Here is a 13,714-nt window from a genome sequence, read left to right on the forward strand (position 1 = left end):
GGACAAGCAAATGAAGGCACAGTAAAACTTTAAAATTCAGGAAAATAAAAATAAAAACCATAATAAATTTAAAATATTGTCTTGTTTTCCTTCGTAAATGCAGAGAGAGGCAAACCAATCTTAACTTCACAGAGAACGCTCCCCCTGAAATTGGCTTCATAGCTTGGGAGTGCCCCTGTATCCTATATTGTCCCTAGATTTTCAAATGGTTGAACAAAACCCCTGTGGAGCACTAAAGATCCACAGCGCCGAGTGACAGGCTCCCACCACCATCTTCTGGAGATGACATGAAAGCAAGGATTAGAAGCACTGCGATACAGTGCCTCCAAGGCTGAGCCCCATCAGGCAGTCCAAAAGGACCATTTGTAAGGCTGGACTCTCCTCCATCTACTTCCTGTGAAATGGATCCATGGAAAGGGATCCCCATCTTCTATAGGGATGCTTTAGGGTGGATTCCTGCATTGAGCAGGGGGTTGGACTCGATGGCCTTGTAGGCCCCTTCCAACTCTGCTATTCTATGGTTCTATGATTCTATGATTCTATGAAAAGGCCATGGACGAGGCAGATTAATCCTTCCTTCCTAGGTGAGGCCTGCAAAGCATGAGTGGACGAGAAATGGGGGGGAGCCCCATAACCTCGGCCTAACTCCTACAAGGCAGCCATGAGACCAAAAAAGATGGGAATATCGACTTGTCACCCTTCTCCAGGCTTTAGTAGTCTCCTCTCTCTCCCTCTCTGCCATGGGCTTGTACGTTTCTCCCTACTGTCCAAAGCCTCTTAGGCTGCTGCTTCTGTCTCCTTCTCCGCCATGCTTCTTCAGCAGTCTCCTCTCTCTTCTCTCTGCTACTACCTATGCCTCATCTCTCCCCTTTTGCCTGCTGCCCAAGCAGCTGGAGAGGGCAGGGATTACTCAGCCTTTTTGGCATTTTGGAGAAGATACTGGAGGCTGGAGAATGCATAGACACCTTTGTTGGATCAAAGGTCATAGTTGAACTGTCAAGAAGCTGCATGTGGTTCACAAGCCACAGTATGGCTACTCACGCTCTATTAAGAAAAATGCAGGTCACTGAAAATTTGCCGTGTGAACGAAAGCTTACCTCAGAAGCTCCCTGACGTGAAGACGAGCTGTCAGAAGGCCACAAACAGCGGTCCTAGAACAATGGAGAAAAGAAAACAATTAACTTCTAAGCAAGGATTATGAGGAGTTACGTTTCCTATGTGATATTGTAGTATATATATGAACTATATTCATGCACAGCATTCCAGTAGCTGTGCAGCATTTCTGTGTTTCGCTCGAACGTTTGTGCACTATTTGTATTCATATGGCCAGCAGATTCCAGGGCCAAATACCCCAAACGCTAACTAAGAAGGGGCCATCTCTATGACGCCACTATGCTAGGCGATTCTCAAAAACCCCGCAGCATCACTGCTGCAAGGCAGAATCGACAGAGTTATATGGCATAAGGGACCACAGGTTATCCTCCCAGGAAAAACAGCAGGAATATGGAGGAAATATGGAGATACCGGAAAACTCCCCCCCCCCCCCCGGGCATCTCTACACAACTTTGAAAGCCTGTAGCAGCACAGATGCGCTGCCAGTTTGTTTTATTTCTGCATTTCTGCCCTTACTTTCGTTCCCTGGAGTTCCACATCACCATGGTGGCCATTCCCAGGCTTGTCAAGCCCACCCCTGCCCTGCATTCCCACGTTTTAAACTACGGGATGCAATTGCTTGCCCAACAACTTGCCTAACTTGCCTAACAACTGGAATGCAGCTATTTTGAGACTGAACCCACAATTTTCTATTCCAACGGAACACCTATTTCACACAAAAAAAGCCAAAGTTCCATGTTAAAAAAGAAACACACCTGATACAAGCACATTTAAAACCTCAATTCTGTCTTTCACAAACACACAATAGTAGGATAGAGGCTCAAAACTCCCTTAAGTAACACATCTGAAATTAATCTATCACTTTCTTCAATCCCAAGAGGAAGATATTTGCATACGTTTATAATCTACTTATGTCATGGCTTTAGGGTCAGTAATAAGCAGCCTTGCAAATAATATTTAGGTGAATGTCTATTCATCCACCCCCAAGCCTTAAAGCAAATATATCCCATAAAGACTAAGACTGGGAACTTGTTCCTCATCCCCAAAGATTATGTAGTAAATGTGTTCTTTTGACAGAATACAAAGTTTTGACAATGGTGTATTGTATACAATAAGCAAAAGAACATCTTGTTTAGAAAAAAAACACCACCCTTCTTGCACCCATACCCGCAGAATAAAGAGAGAAGACATATGCTTTGATGTTTTTAAGAGCAACAAATTCATTTAACTATAAAGCAGGCATGGAGAACCTCTCTCAGCCCAAGGGCTGAATTCAATTTCAGAGACACTATCAGGAGCGTAGTTCAGTAGTGTTTGGGGGAAAGGGTGTGTGGCCAGGTGAAGTGAGTGTGGCCGTCTGGGGAGCCCTGGAGGACCAGATTAGGTCCTAAGGAGGGATGAATTTGACCCCAAGGTCTGAGGTTCCCCACCTCTGCTATAATGGATCTGCAACAAGCAAATAGCCTAATATAAATAATAACACCCACCCTCTAGTGTGGGTGCCCTTTCACACCGAAATAAAAGAGCTTTCCTTATCTACCTCAGCCACTTCTGGATGAATACCCCTAGTTCAGGGTTAATGGCTAGTCTTTCACCTACCCATGAGCCCTCACAGGCAACACATTAATATCCTGATCTGTACACATGTATGGTTATTCACATTTAATGGAGTGTAAATGTATTCTTACAGAGTTTTCTAGAGGATATCCCAGCATACTTTTGTCCACTAAGGACATTCCTTCATTTTACAGAATACTATAACCCCTACATTGCTGCAGTTTCTTGATTGTCAGTAGAAATAAGGAATTTTGGGATCTGGAGCAAATGGGTATTTCTGCAATTCAAAGAATTGCTTATAAAAGAACTGCTGCTAGTCTCTAGTTTACATAGAAATAAAAAATGACTAGTTTTACCTAACCATTATAAATATAAGTTGTACAGGTTTTTTATATTTTTGCACTGATGCATCATCAACCATATTAAACATATTTGCAAATATGCTGTATGCATGATTAAACTAGGATTCTAGTACATGTGTACAAATCAGGTATGAATGCATGTAGACAGATTCTTACAACCTTCTGAACGGGTGTACATACAGCACAAACGGATGTTGAATGTAACGTGGTCCACTCCATTCATAATTAAAGGGGCTTGAGTGTCATTTTTGATGTTTTCTCTAGGTGGCAGCAAGAGGCCAGATAAGTTAAATTTTGTCCCTGTATGCATACCAGATTTGTACTTTCCTCCTAGTTGGCGTGTCCTTTCGGGCAGAGAAGAGAGCATGACAGACAAATGTACTTCTTATCAAGCACTTCTTCTTCAAAGCATAATATAAGCAATGCCATAAATGTACCCTGTCCTAGAGAGAGATAGGCTATTCCAAGTATGCTCATGATTTTATGTGACAATAAGGAATACAGTCTCTCTCACATATAACAGTGAGGAACTCCCACAAAAGCCACAGAATTAATGGGGAGTCTCCTTTCTTCAAGGGAGTCAACCTTAGAAGAAAATGAAAATGTTTTTCCTGGTGGTCTAAAGTAAGAAGACAACTAAATTATCACAGCTTTTACATTTAATATTTCTTTATTTTGTCTTACTGAGCAGAGAACAAATATTCCCATAATGCAAGTAAGAACTATCATTTTTTTAAAAATGCATTATCCAAGATTATGGTGGCAATTTGGGCTTTTAGGATCAAGACTGTGCTACATCCATAAAGAAAACACCTTTATTAGCCTTTTATTTACAGTACAGCATAAATTCAGATGTAATTTCCACAAATGCACAGTGACCAACCTCTTTAAGCTGGTGCATGTGGATTTTATCACTTATTATATTCAACAGGCCAATTAACTTTTTTAAAAGTAATAATTCAGATTTGCCAGCAAGCACACACACACATACACACTAGCCCACAATATTTAGTTTTGACAACCTGGCTGCCCATACATGCATTTCCTCAGTCTGAAAGGAAAAGCAGGGATACACAAAAGCTTCCAGTTTACAAGAGCTTCCCTGCCTAGAAAAGATCCTAACTCTTGACAAGCAACTTTTCAAATTCACTTTGGTTTTCAAGGTTTGCACTGGCGATTCAGAGCAGCCCCTCATCTGCTCCCAAAAGTCATGGTACCTTCCAGTAGGGCTTAAAACCGCGATGATAGAGCTGCTGTCAGAATGAGCCTGTTCACACAACATGCTAAGCAATCATGTTTAGCTCAAAATGCTTAACCACCGCAGCTTATTGTGTCCTCTGAACAGGGTCAATGTGAAACTGAGAAACCCCTTGTGTGTAAATGGAAACGTGGATAAATCAGCAATCCTGTTTTAAAATTTTCAGCAGAGGCACTAGAAAATACTGGAAAGTTTTAATTAAGTTGTCAAGTTTGATTATCAAAAAATGAAAAGCTCAAAAGAAACATTTTTTTTAAATGATTCAGGAAAATGTCTGCCAGTTCTCTTAAACTACAATATAAACAACCACTGTACAATGACTAAAACTGATAGAGAGTGCAAAAGGGAACACACGCTACGTGTTACTTCCAGCTTTTCAGGCAACTCCACGGTAAAAAAAAAAAAAGATTTAGGCAATAAAACAGCTGTCACAGATGTTTTACCCAAATATGAAACTGAACAACAAACCATACTCCAGAAAGTTTAGCTCAATATTGCATTCCCGTGTTTGGATTTGGAAAGTTATCTGTTATCCTGTACATAGCTATCCACTTTCAGGCTGTGGCCACCAATTGCTGACTTATGGCCCCCAACATGCTTATTCAGTCCTTGGGCTTAAAAAAAAAGTTCTTCATCCCAGAATGCTCCTGCAAAAGAACACGTTATTTTTGCCGCTGCTTTCCTGTATGGAACTGCAGCATTTCTCGCGAAGCCGGTAGTACCCAAAGAGAATTCAGTGGCAATTAAGCATGGTGAAGGGTTTTCTTCTTGGGCCTTGCAACTTTATTTAATACGTTTAAAAAGGGGGGGGGGTATAAGGGTCTGTTAGCATAGCATAGGGAAAGAAGCTTTGGGGGAACAAGATGGGGGTTAAAGGGATGTGCAAGCAGCAGGGAGTAATGCTTTAAGGTTAAGGAGGAACGTAGGAGAACAAGGAAACACTGTATTAGATGCTATTTAGATGCATTGCATGTATATTGAAAAGGGAAGTTTTACTGATGCTGTTTAGTTTTGTTGATCTTTAAATTGTATGAGGACTCACACAGTATGTACTCCTTATTAAGGAAACTAGGTGATTGGTCAAGGGTCATAGAAAGGTAGCAATACGTTTTAGAAATCCCCATGTCTGGAAGAAAAAAGAAGTAGATTGGACTGTTGACTACATGAAAAGAGGAAATCAAGTCCAGTTTAGGGACAAACAAGCTATGTCAGACAAGGATGGGGCATTCTGGGAAGGGGACGGTCTAAAGGGTGACGTAGACCAATGGACGTAGATATTTTAAAATAACTTAATATGTTTTAAGAGGGAGGTCACTGACTTTGAGAAAGGTTTTTTAGTCTGAACATGGAGGAGGAGGAGGAGGAGGAGGAGGTCTTTCCTTTCCCTCAGGCATGAGATCCAGGATGTTGCTCTGAGCCTAGCATGCAGACCTTAGTGACCCCTCGGTTTTCCCTGAGAGAGATGGAAGTCCCTCTGCAGAGAAAGAGCTCCATGGCAGAGTCCGAATGAGTGGTGCAGGATTTGTGAGTATGAGTTTATTTACTTTGCTTGTGTTAAACTTTCTCTTACCTTTAATAAAATACATTTAATTTTAAAGTTTGAGTAGAAGTTTTAAGTTTTAAGTGTAGTCTGAGTAAATGCAAACATCCTGTCTTGAGTCCTCAAGCCCACCTGCACCTACAACACTTGGGCCAAATCAGGACTATCTGAGAAGGGCTTGTCTGAGTATTTAATACCAGGGACCCTGGAATTCTAGCCTTTCAGTCTTTCCCCTACACTGAGCCTTAGTTGTTCTGCTCGTTCTTTAGATCCTGCAAACTATTTGTCCCCTACCTTTGATTAGCCATCAGATAACTAAAATGTAACTATCAAAATACAGTTGTTGGCTGTTAATAATGTTGACCACTTTAAGCGCAGTGTTTTTAGTTAAACAATTTATTGTGCAAATTTAACGAAATATCATGGGTAGTGGTTTAGACAACATAGGTGTTCTGCCTCAACAGCATCAGTTAACTTCTGTTAGTCTAAGTCTCACATTACTATGTACCCAAAGTCATGTCTATGTGTACAGAGAAAGCAAAACAGTGATTTATCTACTTCGGAAACAACTGAGATTGGCAGAGACTGAGAGCAGGATTTAAATGTACAGCTAACAACAACAACAGATCCCAACACTTTCACAGAAAATTAGTCCATTGTTGGAGTCACTATTAGGAGAGATTGGCAAGCGAGGCTGTCTGTAACTTACCCTTCTGTCTCTGCAATGGAGCAGACAAGAGTTGGCCCCAGGGGCATTTTTAAGAGCCATAGGGATACCAAAGTAACTTCCCTTCCTAGGGCTAATTCAAATGTGGAAAAACAGCAAGCAGTACACTTTCTTGGTCTATACCACTACAGATGATAGGTGGGGGATCATATGATTGAATTCTTAGCCATAGATGCAACAAGCTAAGTTAAAAAAAACCTTCCTCCTGACAGGCAAGCTTTTTCCATGTGGAAATCATTCCACTTCCATATCTATCAATACCTTTTTCAAACATGGAAAAATGCAATTAGATGGCTTGCTTTTCTGACTGCTGGATGGGATCAATGTACAATTCTAGATTGGACCAGACTCATTCCCTTTGTGGGAGTTGTGTTTAGAGCCACAGCCTTTATCACTGAAGCCCTCTTCAGACAACATGCTCATGCACTGAATCAACACAGGAATGGGGCCGTGCTGAATTGCACCAACCCCAAAGTATCATTTTCTGGCTTGCCCTGCCCCCAGACATCTGGGTGTACAGCAGGAATGTTAGCAGGGAGGAAGTCTTTGCACGTACAGCTGCCATGTGTGAAGACTTCCTCTCTGTAGTTGTTCTTGCTGTATGTGCAAATATCCAGAAGCAGGGCAAGCTGGCATGTGATGTCAAGAGAAGAGGTAGTCAACGCAGCATTGCTCCCCATCCACACATTAATGCAATGAATGAGTGTCTGAAGAATTCTGAATAAGCTAAAAGAATTGAAAGGAGATGGCACAGCCTCACATCCTGTTCACTTTCTGCTCCCACTTCCTCCATCAGTCGCTGCCATGAAGAAATATATCTGATTCTGTTTTGCACTTCTTCACCCAATACAACCAAACAGCAGTACCATCCCTTTCCTTCATCCACCCACCCGCCCCCCGCTCCAAAAAACCATCAAGTTTGATGATATAAGGGACAGCATCCAAACAAAGGGTAAGCTCTCTTTGGGTCAGTTCCGATTCATAGACCAATGCAAAACAGGTTTTACCCATATCCATCAAGATGTATTTGCCAGAGATATACTTTTACATATTTGGCATTGCCGATAGGCCCTAGCATACGTGTTTCATGCAGAAGGTTCCAGATTCAATCCACAGCATCTCCCGTTAAAAAGATATCAGACAGCAAAGCTCAGAAACACTTCTGCCTGTGAGCCACCACCAGTCAAAATAGCCAGTACTAGGCTAGATGAACCAATTGTTTGATTTCATATGAAGGCAGCTTCTCCGTAAGTACATATAGTGACTGTGCTGAAAATGGTTAAAGTTACAATTTCCTCACTACAGAGAGTGGGACATCTTGCAGTTGTATAAAAGGGAATTGTATAAAAAGACCTAGAACTGATAAAGCAACACAAGGCCAGTTTATGGAGAAAAATGCACAGAACATTATGCAAAAAAATTAACAAAACAGAGGATTTCAGAATTGAATGCCTGGGGCGGGGAGGATACTGCCTTTACCTAGTCATACACCGACACTTGTAGTCAGAGAAACCTTTACTGAAAGAATGAATTTGTTGAACTCAAATCAGAAACAAAAGAGCAAAATTTCTCTTTTAAATATTTTGTGGTTTTGGATCTAGTTAGCCGGTTTGTTTCTACTATGAGTCTTCCAGTACTAAGAAGCTTGCAGTGACCTTTAGGCATTATTAGTCCGCAAACATTCTAAATCTAGTATCAGGGTATGCACACACATAATGACTTTTCATCATTACCAATTAAAAGGAAAGAAGGCATAAAAATTCTTTAAATAAAAGATTAACAATTAAATGTGGTATTAAATGGTTTTTCTTGGTGTATTTGATTTCACTACTTTATTCTTCATTTTGGGTGGCAATTGTGTTTTCTTACTCTGGCATTTTAACTAATTCAGCCAAAATAAAGTACTAGGCAACAGAGGTTTAGGAGTCATGGTTGATGTCCAAGGCCTAAATAAAAAAAAACTGATTATATCTAATCATTGGATACTTGATCTCTGTCATAGTCACTAACAATGACCACAATTTCAGTTCCTTTTAGGCTCTGAACTCAAAAAGAGCCAAAGAAATGCTGAAATGAAAGCAGAGATCACACTGTATGACTAACTCTAATGTCTATCATTAAAAGTAGTTATCTCCTTTTATGCAGCAATCCTTTTAGCACAAGTATACTGGTGTTTCCTGGAAACACGTCCTGTATATACGTTATGTGTACTATAACATCCATGGACATGTGCCTGGAAGCTCGCCTAACTAGGACTTCCAGGTATGATCTTGAATGCTTAATGATACATGTCTGTTCGTACTTAATTCTCTTCCTGAAGAAAAGATATATTCTAGGGCAGAGGTGGATAGATGTTTAGGTCTACAACTCCCATTAACCCTCACAATCTAGAGGGCCACAAGTTACCCATCCCGGCGCTAGGGAGAAAATGGACTACACAGTTCTTTAACCGATATATAATTTTCTTAATTTAATGTATTTTTCCATTAGTACAAGATGACTAGCCAAGAGGAAATAGCAATATTTTTTTTCTCATATCATCCAAACCCAGTGGGGATGGGTTGTGTGAGGGTTAAACAATCTCTGCATAACCCTAAAACAGGCTATGGTTATGTGAGAGTTAACCCTTGCACAACCCACCCCCACAGGGTTCTGAAAATATGACAAGCTGCAGTTGTAGCATGAATATTCAAATTTCACCCAACAGACATCACAAGCCACTGCAGCTTAAATAAACCATGGTGGTCTGTGATTATCATGAGACATTAGTTGCATTATGGTGAAATGTCTAGAGCATTGGATTCAAATCCCAATTAGCCATGAAGGTGCCCACAATCCCTCTCTCAAACTGGAGGGGGGGGAATCTACACTACCAATTTAAAGCGCTTTATAACAGTTTTGAAAACTGTTGGGGCCCAGGACACACTGCATATACAGGTTTCAAAACATTTTCAAAGTGCTTTAAAGCACTTTAAAAGCAGTAGTGTAGATCCCCCCCACCCTAGTCTTCCTACAGGATTGTTGTTGGGATATAGAGGAAAGCCCATCAGATATCCTTTAAAATCCTTGAAGAATGAGTGGGCTACAAATGAAAAGAGGTGTGATATCAAACAAAGCCTTATGTTTTAAAACTGTGCTAACTTTTTTAAAAAAACAACAGGAAAGGTACAAACCACTAACAAAACAAAACTTCATTTTTGGCATGAATGCCTGTTCCTGCAAGAAAAAGTAATATGTTTTGCTGAACTGATTTTTATGAATACGTGAATATAGAATTGTTTAAAGCTAGCCTGTCAAGGTCCAGTAGGAGCCATGACCATAATATCTTTCTCTCTTGTTCTCAGTGACCAGCTTTTTTACCAAGAAACAACTAAGTGGACTGTCACAAGACAGACAAACCCATTAAGCCAAGGTGAATAATTCAGAACAGTTTAAACTCACCGGTTGTAAGGATTCCTCTTGCCTTCTACTTTGGCTCTGCCGATTGATGAAGGATCGTGTTGATACTTTATAATGGTTCAGCAAGCAGATGATCACTACTATCATAACAGTTATCACCACAATTATGATGATAATCTGAACAAACTCTAGTTCCGCTAGAGGGGAAAAGGGAGAGAGAGAAATGTCAGTCTTCAACCAGTCAAAAAAGACAAAGATCAGAACCAGAACATGAAAAAACAAGAGATGTGAAACTGCAAATTTCTAGCCCAAAACAAAGACTTATTGATGCATAAATCAGTGTTCAATAAAAAAAAATCTTTCATGGTAAAATCTTATCAAAATGCATTGGGAAGAATTATTTGGGGGTAGCAGGTTAAGACTTCACCTCTCTAGTTTTTCCGCTCTGGAAGAAGCACATTTTAGAATAGGAACAAAACCTTGCAAGCACTCATCATTAGGGAAAGGGAAGACATAAATGTCTATGTCATTCCCCAATTTAGTATCTATCTCCTCTTCCAAAATTCAATATAAATGTGACCTGTTTTGGACATAATTTAGTCTAGACCTTGATATTAATTTTTTAAAAAACAAATCTATATCAAAGATGCCTCAATATATCAAGAAGCGGAGGTGTTTTTCCAATATTTATGCATCATTTAGACATAGAATTCTTGCCTTGTTGCACCCTCAATAAGTCAACTTGGAAAGTACATAGTGAACCTACTGAAAAGTAAGCCAATATTTTTTTAACACCCTGGGAACATCCTTCAAGACAAAGAAGTGATTAAGTAACAACTCCAAGGTTCAACATTTTCTCCTATTATTACAATCAAGTCAAACATATCAACTTATGGGTACATAGGAAGAAACCTTGGCACAATAGATATATGATCTATTACTGTCACATCATCATACTGTAAGCTGGAGTTTTTACAAAAGCCCAGACATGTGCACACATAAAGGCATTTACAGATAGTTCTACTGCGGAGATAATTCTTAACTGGATGGAGGTGCAACAACATACAATGTACTGATTAAGCCAGACCTAAGTATGAGCAAAGCAAATAACTTACAACTTTTAGGACAGGACTGGGGTTTTTGTGGCCAGACATATGTCGTTGAACTCCAGCTTCCATCAGACCCAGCCAACATGGCCAATGTCAGGGATGATGGAAGGTATAGTCCAAGTACATCTGGAGGGGCACATGTTGCCCACCATGTGCTAGAAGAAACCAGAAATTATAAGCATAGGGAGCTGGACAAAAAAACGACTCGAGCATTATGGTGCTTATATAATACTTTGGAGTTCCATTATCAGGATGAGGAGGGGCACATTGCCAATCATTCAGGAGTCATTTCACAGGTTGCATTCCAAATCCTTTAGGCGTTTGTATTACACTTCTAGTACATCACACAATCAGAATACTGAAATCACTGTTAACTTCTCTGCAACTAGTCACAGTGGAGATGCAGGAAGTGGGAATGTAAGAGAAAGGTTACTAACCAAAAGGGTTGCTTTGAAGAAAAAGCTATCCTGAATATGCAAGTCTTTCATTAAAAAGCAACAAAGAAAAAAAAAGAGTAAGGACTGCCTTTGCTTGGATCATAGTGGATTTTTTTAACAGTGAAACCATGGTGATGAGAGATTAACCTAGAAAGTCACTGTAGTTTTACAAAGTCCAAATGCCCATAAAAAGTCTTAAAGATTAAAGAAAACGCCCCAGGGTATTACAAATGTTTTCCTTTTGGAAGACATGATAATTGCTTTACAAGGCTCAGATTCAATTAATGCATCAATTAAAATTATGGCACTTTGGGACAAACTTGTCACATCATTAATCTTGAAGACTCACACCTTTAGCCATCCAAATTAACAGAAAAACACATCAATGACAGAATAATGTACTTGATTGTACGTGAAAGAACTATTTACAATTCAAGTCTTCCACAGCCCACACTAGGACAGGATTCAGCCCTTTTTTTAATTCAAAGCATGCCTTTGGTTATACTCTAGGATACACTAGGGTAACTAGGGTAAATCAAGGGCAAAGAGTATTCAACGATATGTACTAGCTGACTTCTTAATGAATCCTAATCTTTTAGTTGCAAAGAATTCTGTAATCCAAAAAAAAATAATAGCTGTCTGCCACTTGGGCATCTTCAGCATGTAGTATGGGGAAAGGCAGTATTAGGACTGGAAAGAAATTATCTATTTCTAAAAATAAGTGCATATAAAGATGGATAAGAGTACCCGTGCTGCAAGTGCCACTTTTTTTTTGATAGGTACAAATCAAAGGAATAAATAAGAGCACATTATCATCATTCCTTTTCTTAAGGAATCTTGTCTGAGCTAGAGGTGCAAAACTTGAAAAACAGTAGCATTTATAGTAAAAATAGAACATTATTCCCCACTAATTTGTCCCATTTCCAATTATTCTGAGAGAGAGTAAGAGTAAGAATTCCCATTGTAAAACAATGAGGATTCCTCACCTCCACAAATATTGAGAACATACAAGTGGATTAGTGGCAGAATCTAGCAATACCAACAGTAAAGACATGCATTCCAAGACACATTTCTTGGAATGGACATGGTTATGTGCAGATGATCACCAAAAGAGTTATTTTGCAGTCTAAGAAAATATTAAAATGACTTTTTTATGCAATTGAAGAAAATTAATACATTGCTTTTCCTTTTCTGCTTCTCAAGTTGCTTCCTTGCCATAGCCATCAATGGCCAAGTAATTCAGCCAGTTACAGATTCCCAATACTCCCATCACAAACTCCATATGCAACATTCAATAGGCAAGTTTTTTCCCTCAGGTCACTGTACTGCTACTTGTGACAACAGGGCACAAAATAAACCCTTAATTTCTGTGCCATATGGGTCCCACCCCATCCCAAGAGGGCCCAAGTTTTAGGTTTTAAAAAGCAACCATTTTTGTGTTACCATCTTTGAACTACAGGATAACAGAATGCCAATTATTTCAAAGGCCAATAACCTAACTATTTATTTGGCCCAAAGATGTATTATTTCTGTGTCAACTGAACAACGGTTGCGAAAGAGAATTGAGCAGAACAAGTAATGTTGATTTAGTCTTTTCCTAGAATGCAATGATGGCTGGAATGACGTTACTTCTGCATCTGCCAAAAGCATAGTCTTCTAAATTTAATCAAGGGTCATCCACATTTATACAAAAGGGCAGTTCCTCTTTTTTCAATGAAGTTATTTTGCCACCTGAAGACTTATTTAACAGTTTTGGGGGTGGAGATCCACTCTGACAAGATGCAATTCAAATATGACCACTTGTTTCAAAAAAAACTCTTTAAAAATTTGGCCAATGCTAGAATGACAGTCAAGAGCATTTTTAAGAACTGAAGGAGAGGAATGTATATGAATCTGTGTGTACAAAGGTGCAAGAGACACACAGACAGACACTTAGTGAGTCACAATGAGGCAGTCTTGTTCAATAGGATGTGGGTTCATTTCCAAAGCCACATCTTCAGTTGCAGTTTCACAACTTCAAATGAAATGCAGTTTCTAACTCTGGGCTCTCTCCTCACTTAAACACATACCATTTGTCTCTGAGCTCTATCACTTCTCATTCCAAAGCCCCAGCACTGGGATTATTTCCACAAATAATGAACAGAATTATACAAAAAAATGTAATTTCACACCCATATGTATACATGATTATAATATCACCCGCCAAATGTTT

General features: G+C 39.6%; 1 protein-coding gene across 6 annotated transcripts in view; it reads right to left on the bottom strand.

Annotated features, from left to right (window-relative positions):
- LDLRAD4 (low density lipoprotein receptor class A domain containing 4) overlaps positions 1-13,714 on the bottom strand; it is a 326,743-nt gene that overhangs the window by 8,441 nt on the left and 304,588 nt on the right. For all 6 annotated transcript variants that reach the window (XM_063130543.1, XM_063130544.1, XM_063130542.1 and 3 more), the window contains 2 exons: positions 9,999-10,153; positions 1,098-1,151 (listed from right to left, as the gene is read on the bottom strand). In XM_063130543.1, the coding sequence (XP_062986613.1) occupies positions 1,098-1,151; positions 9,999-10,153 (209 nt within the window). The remainder of the gene's footprint in view (positions 1-1,097; positions 1,152-9,998; positions 10,154-13,714) is intronic.

This window comes from Elgaria multicarinata, chromosome 7 (assembly GCF_023053635.1).
Source record: "Elgaria multicarinata webbii isolate HBS135686 ecotype San Diego chromosome 7, rElgMul1.1.pri, whole genome shotgun sequence".
NCBI classification, from domain to species: Eukaryota; Metazoa; Chordata; class Lepidosauria; order Squamata; family Anguidae; genus Elgaria; species Elgaria multicarinata.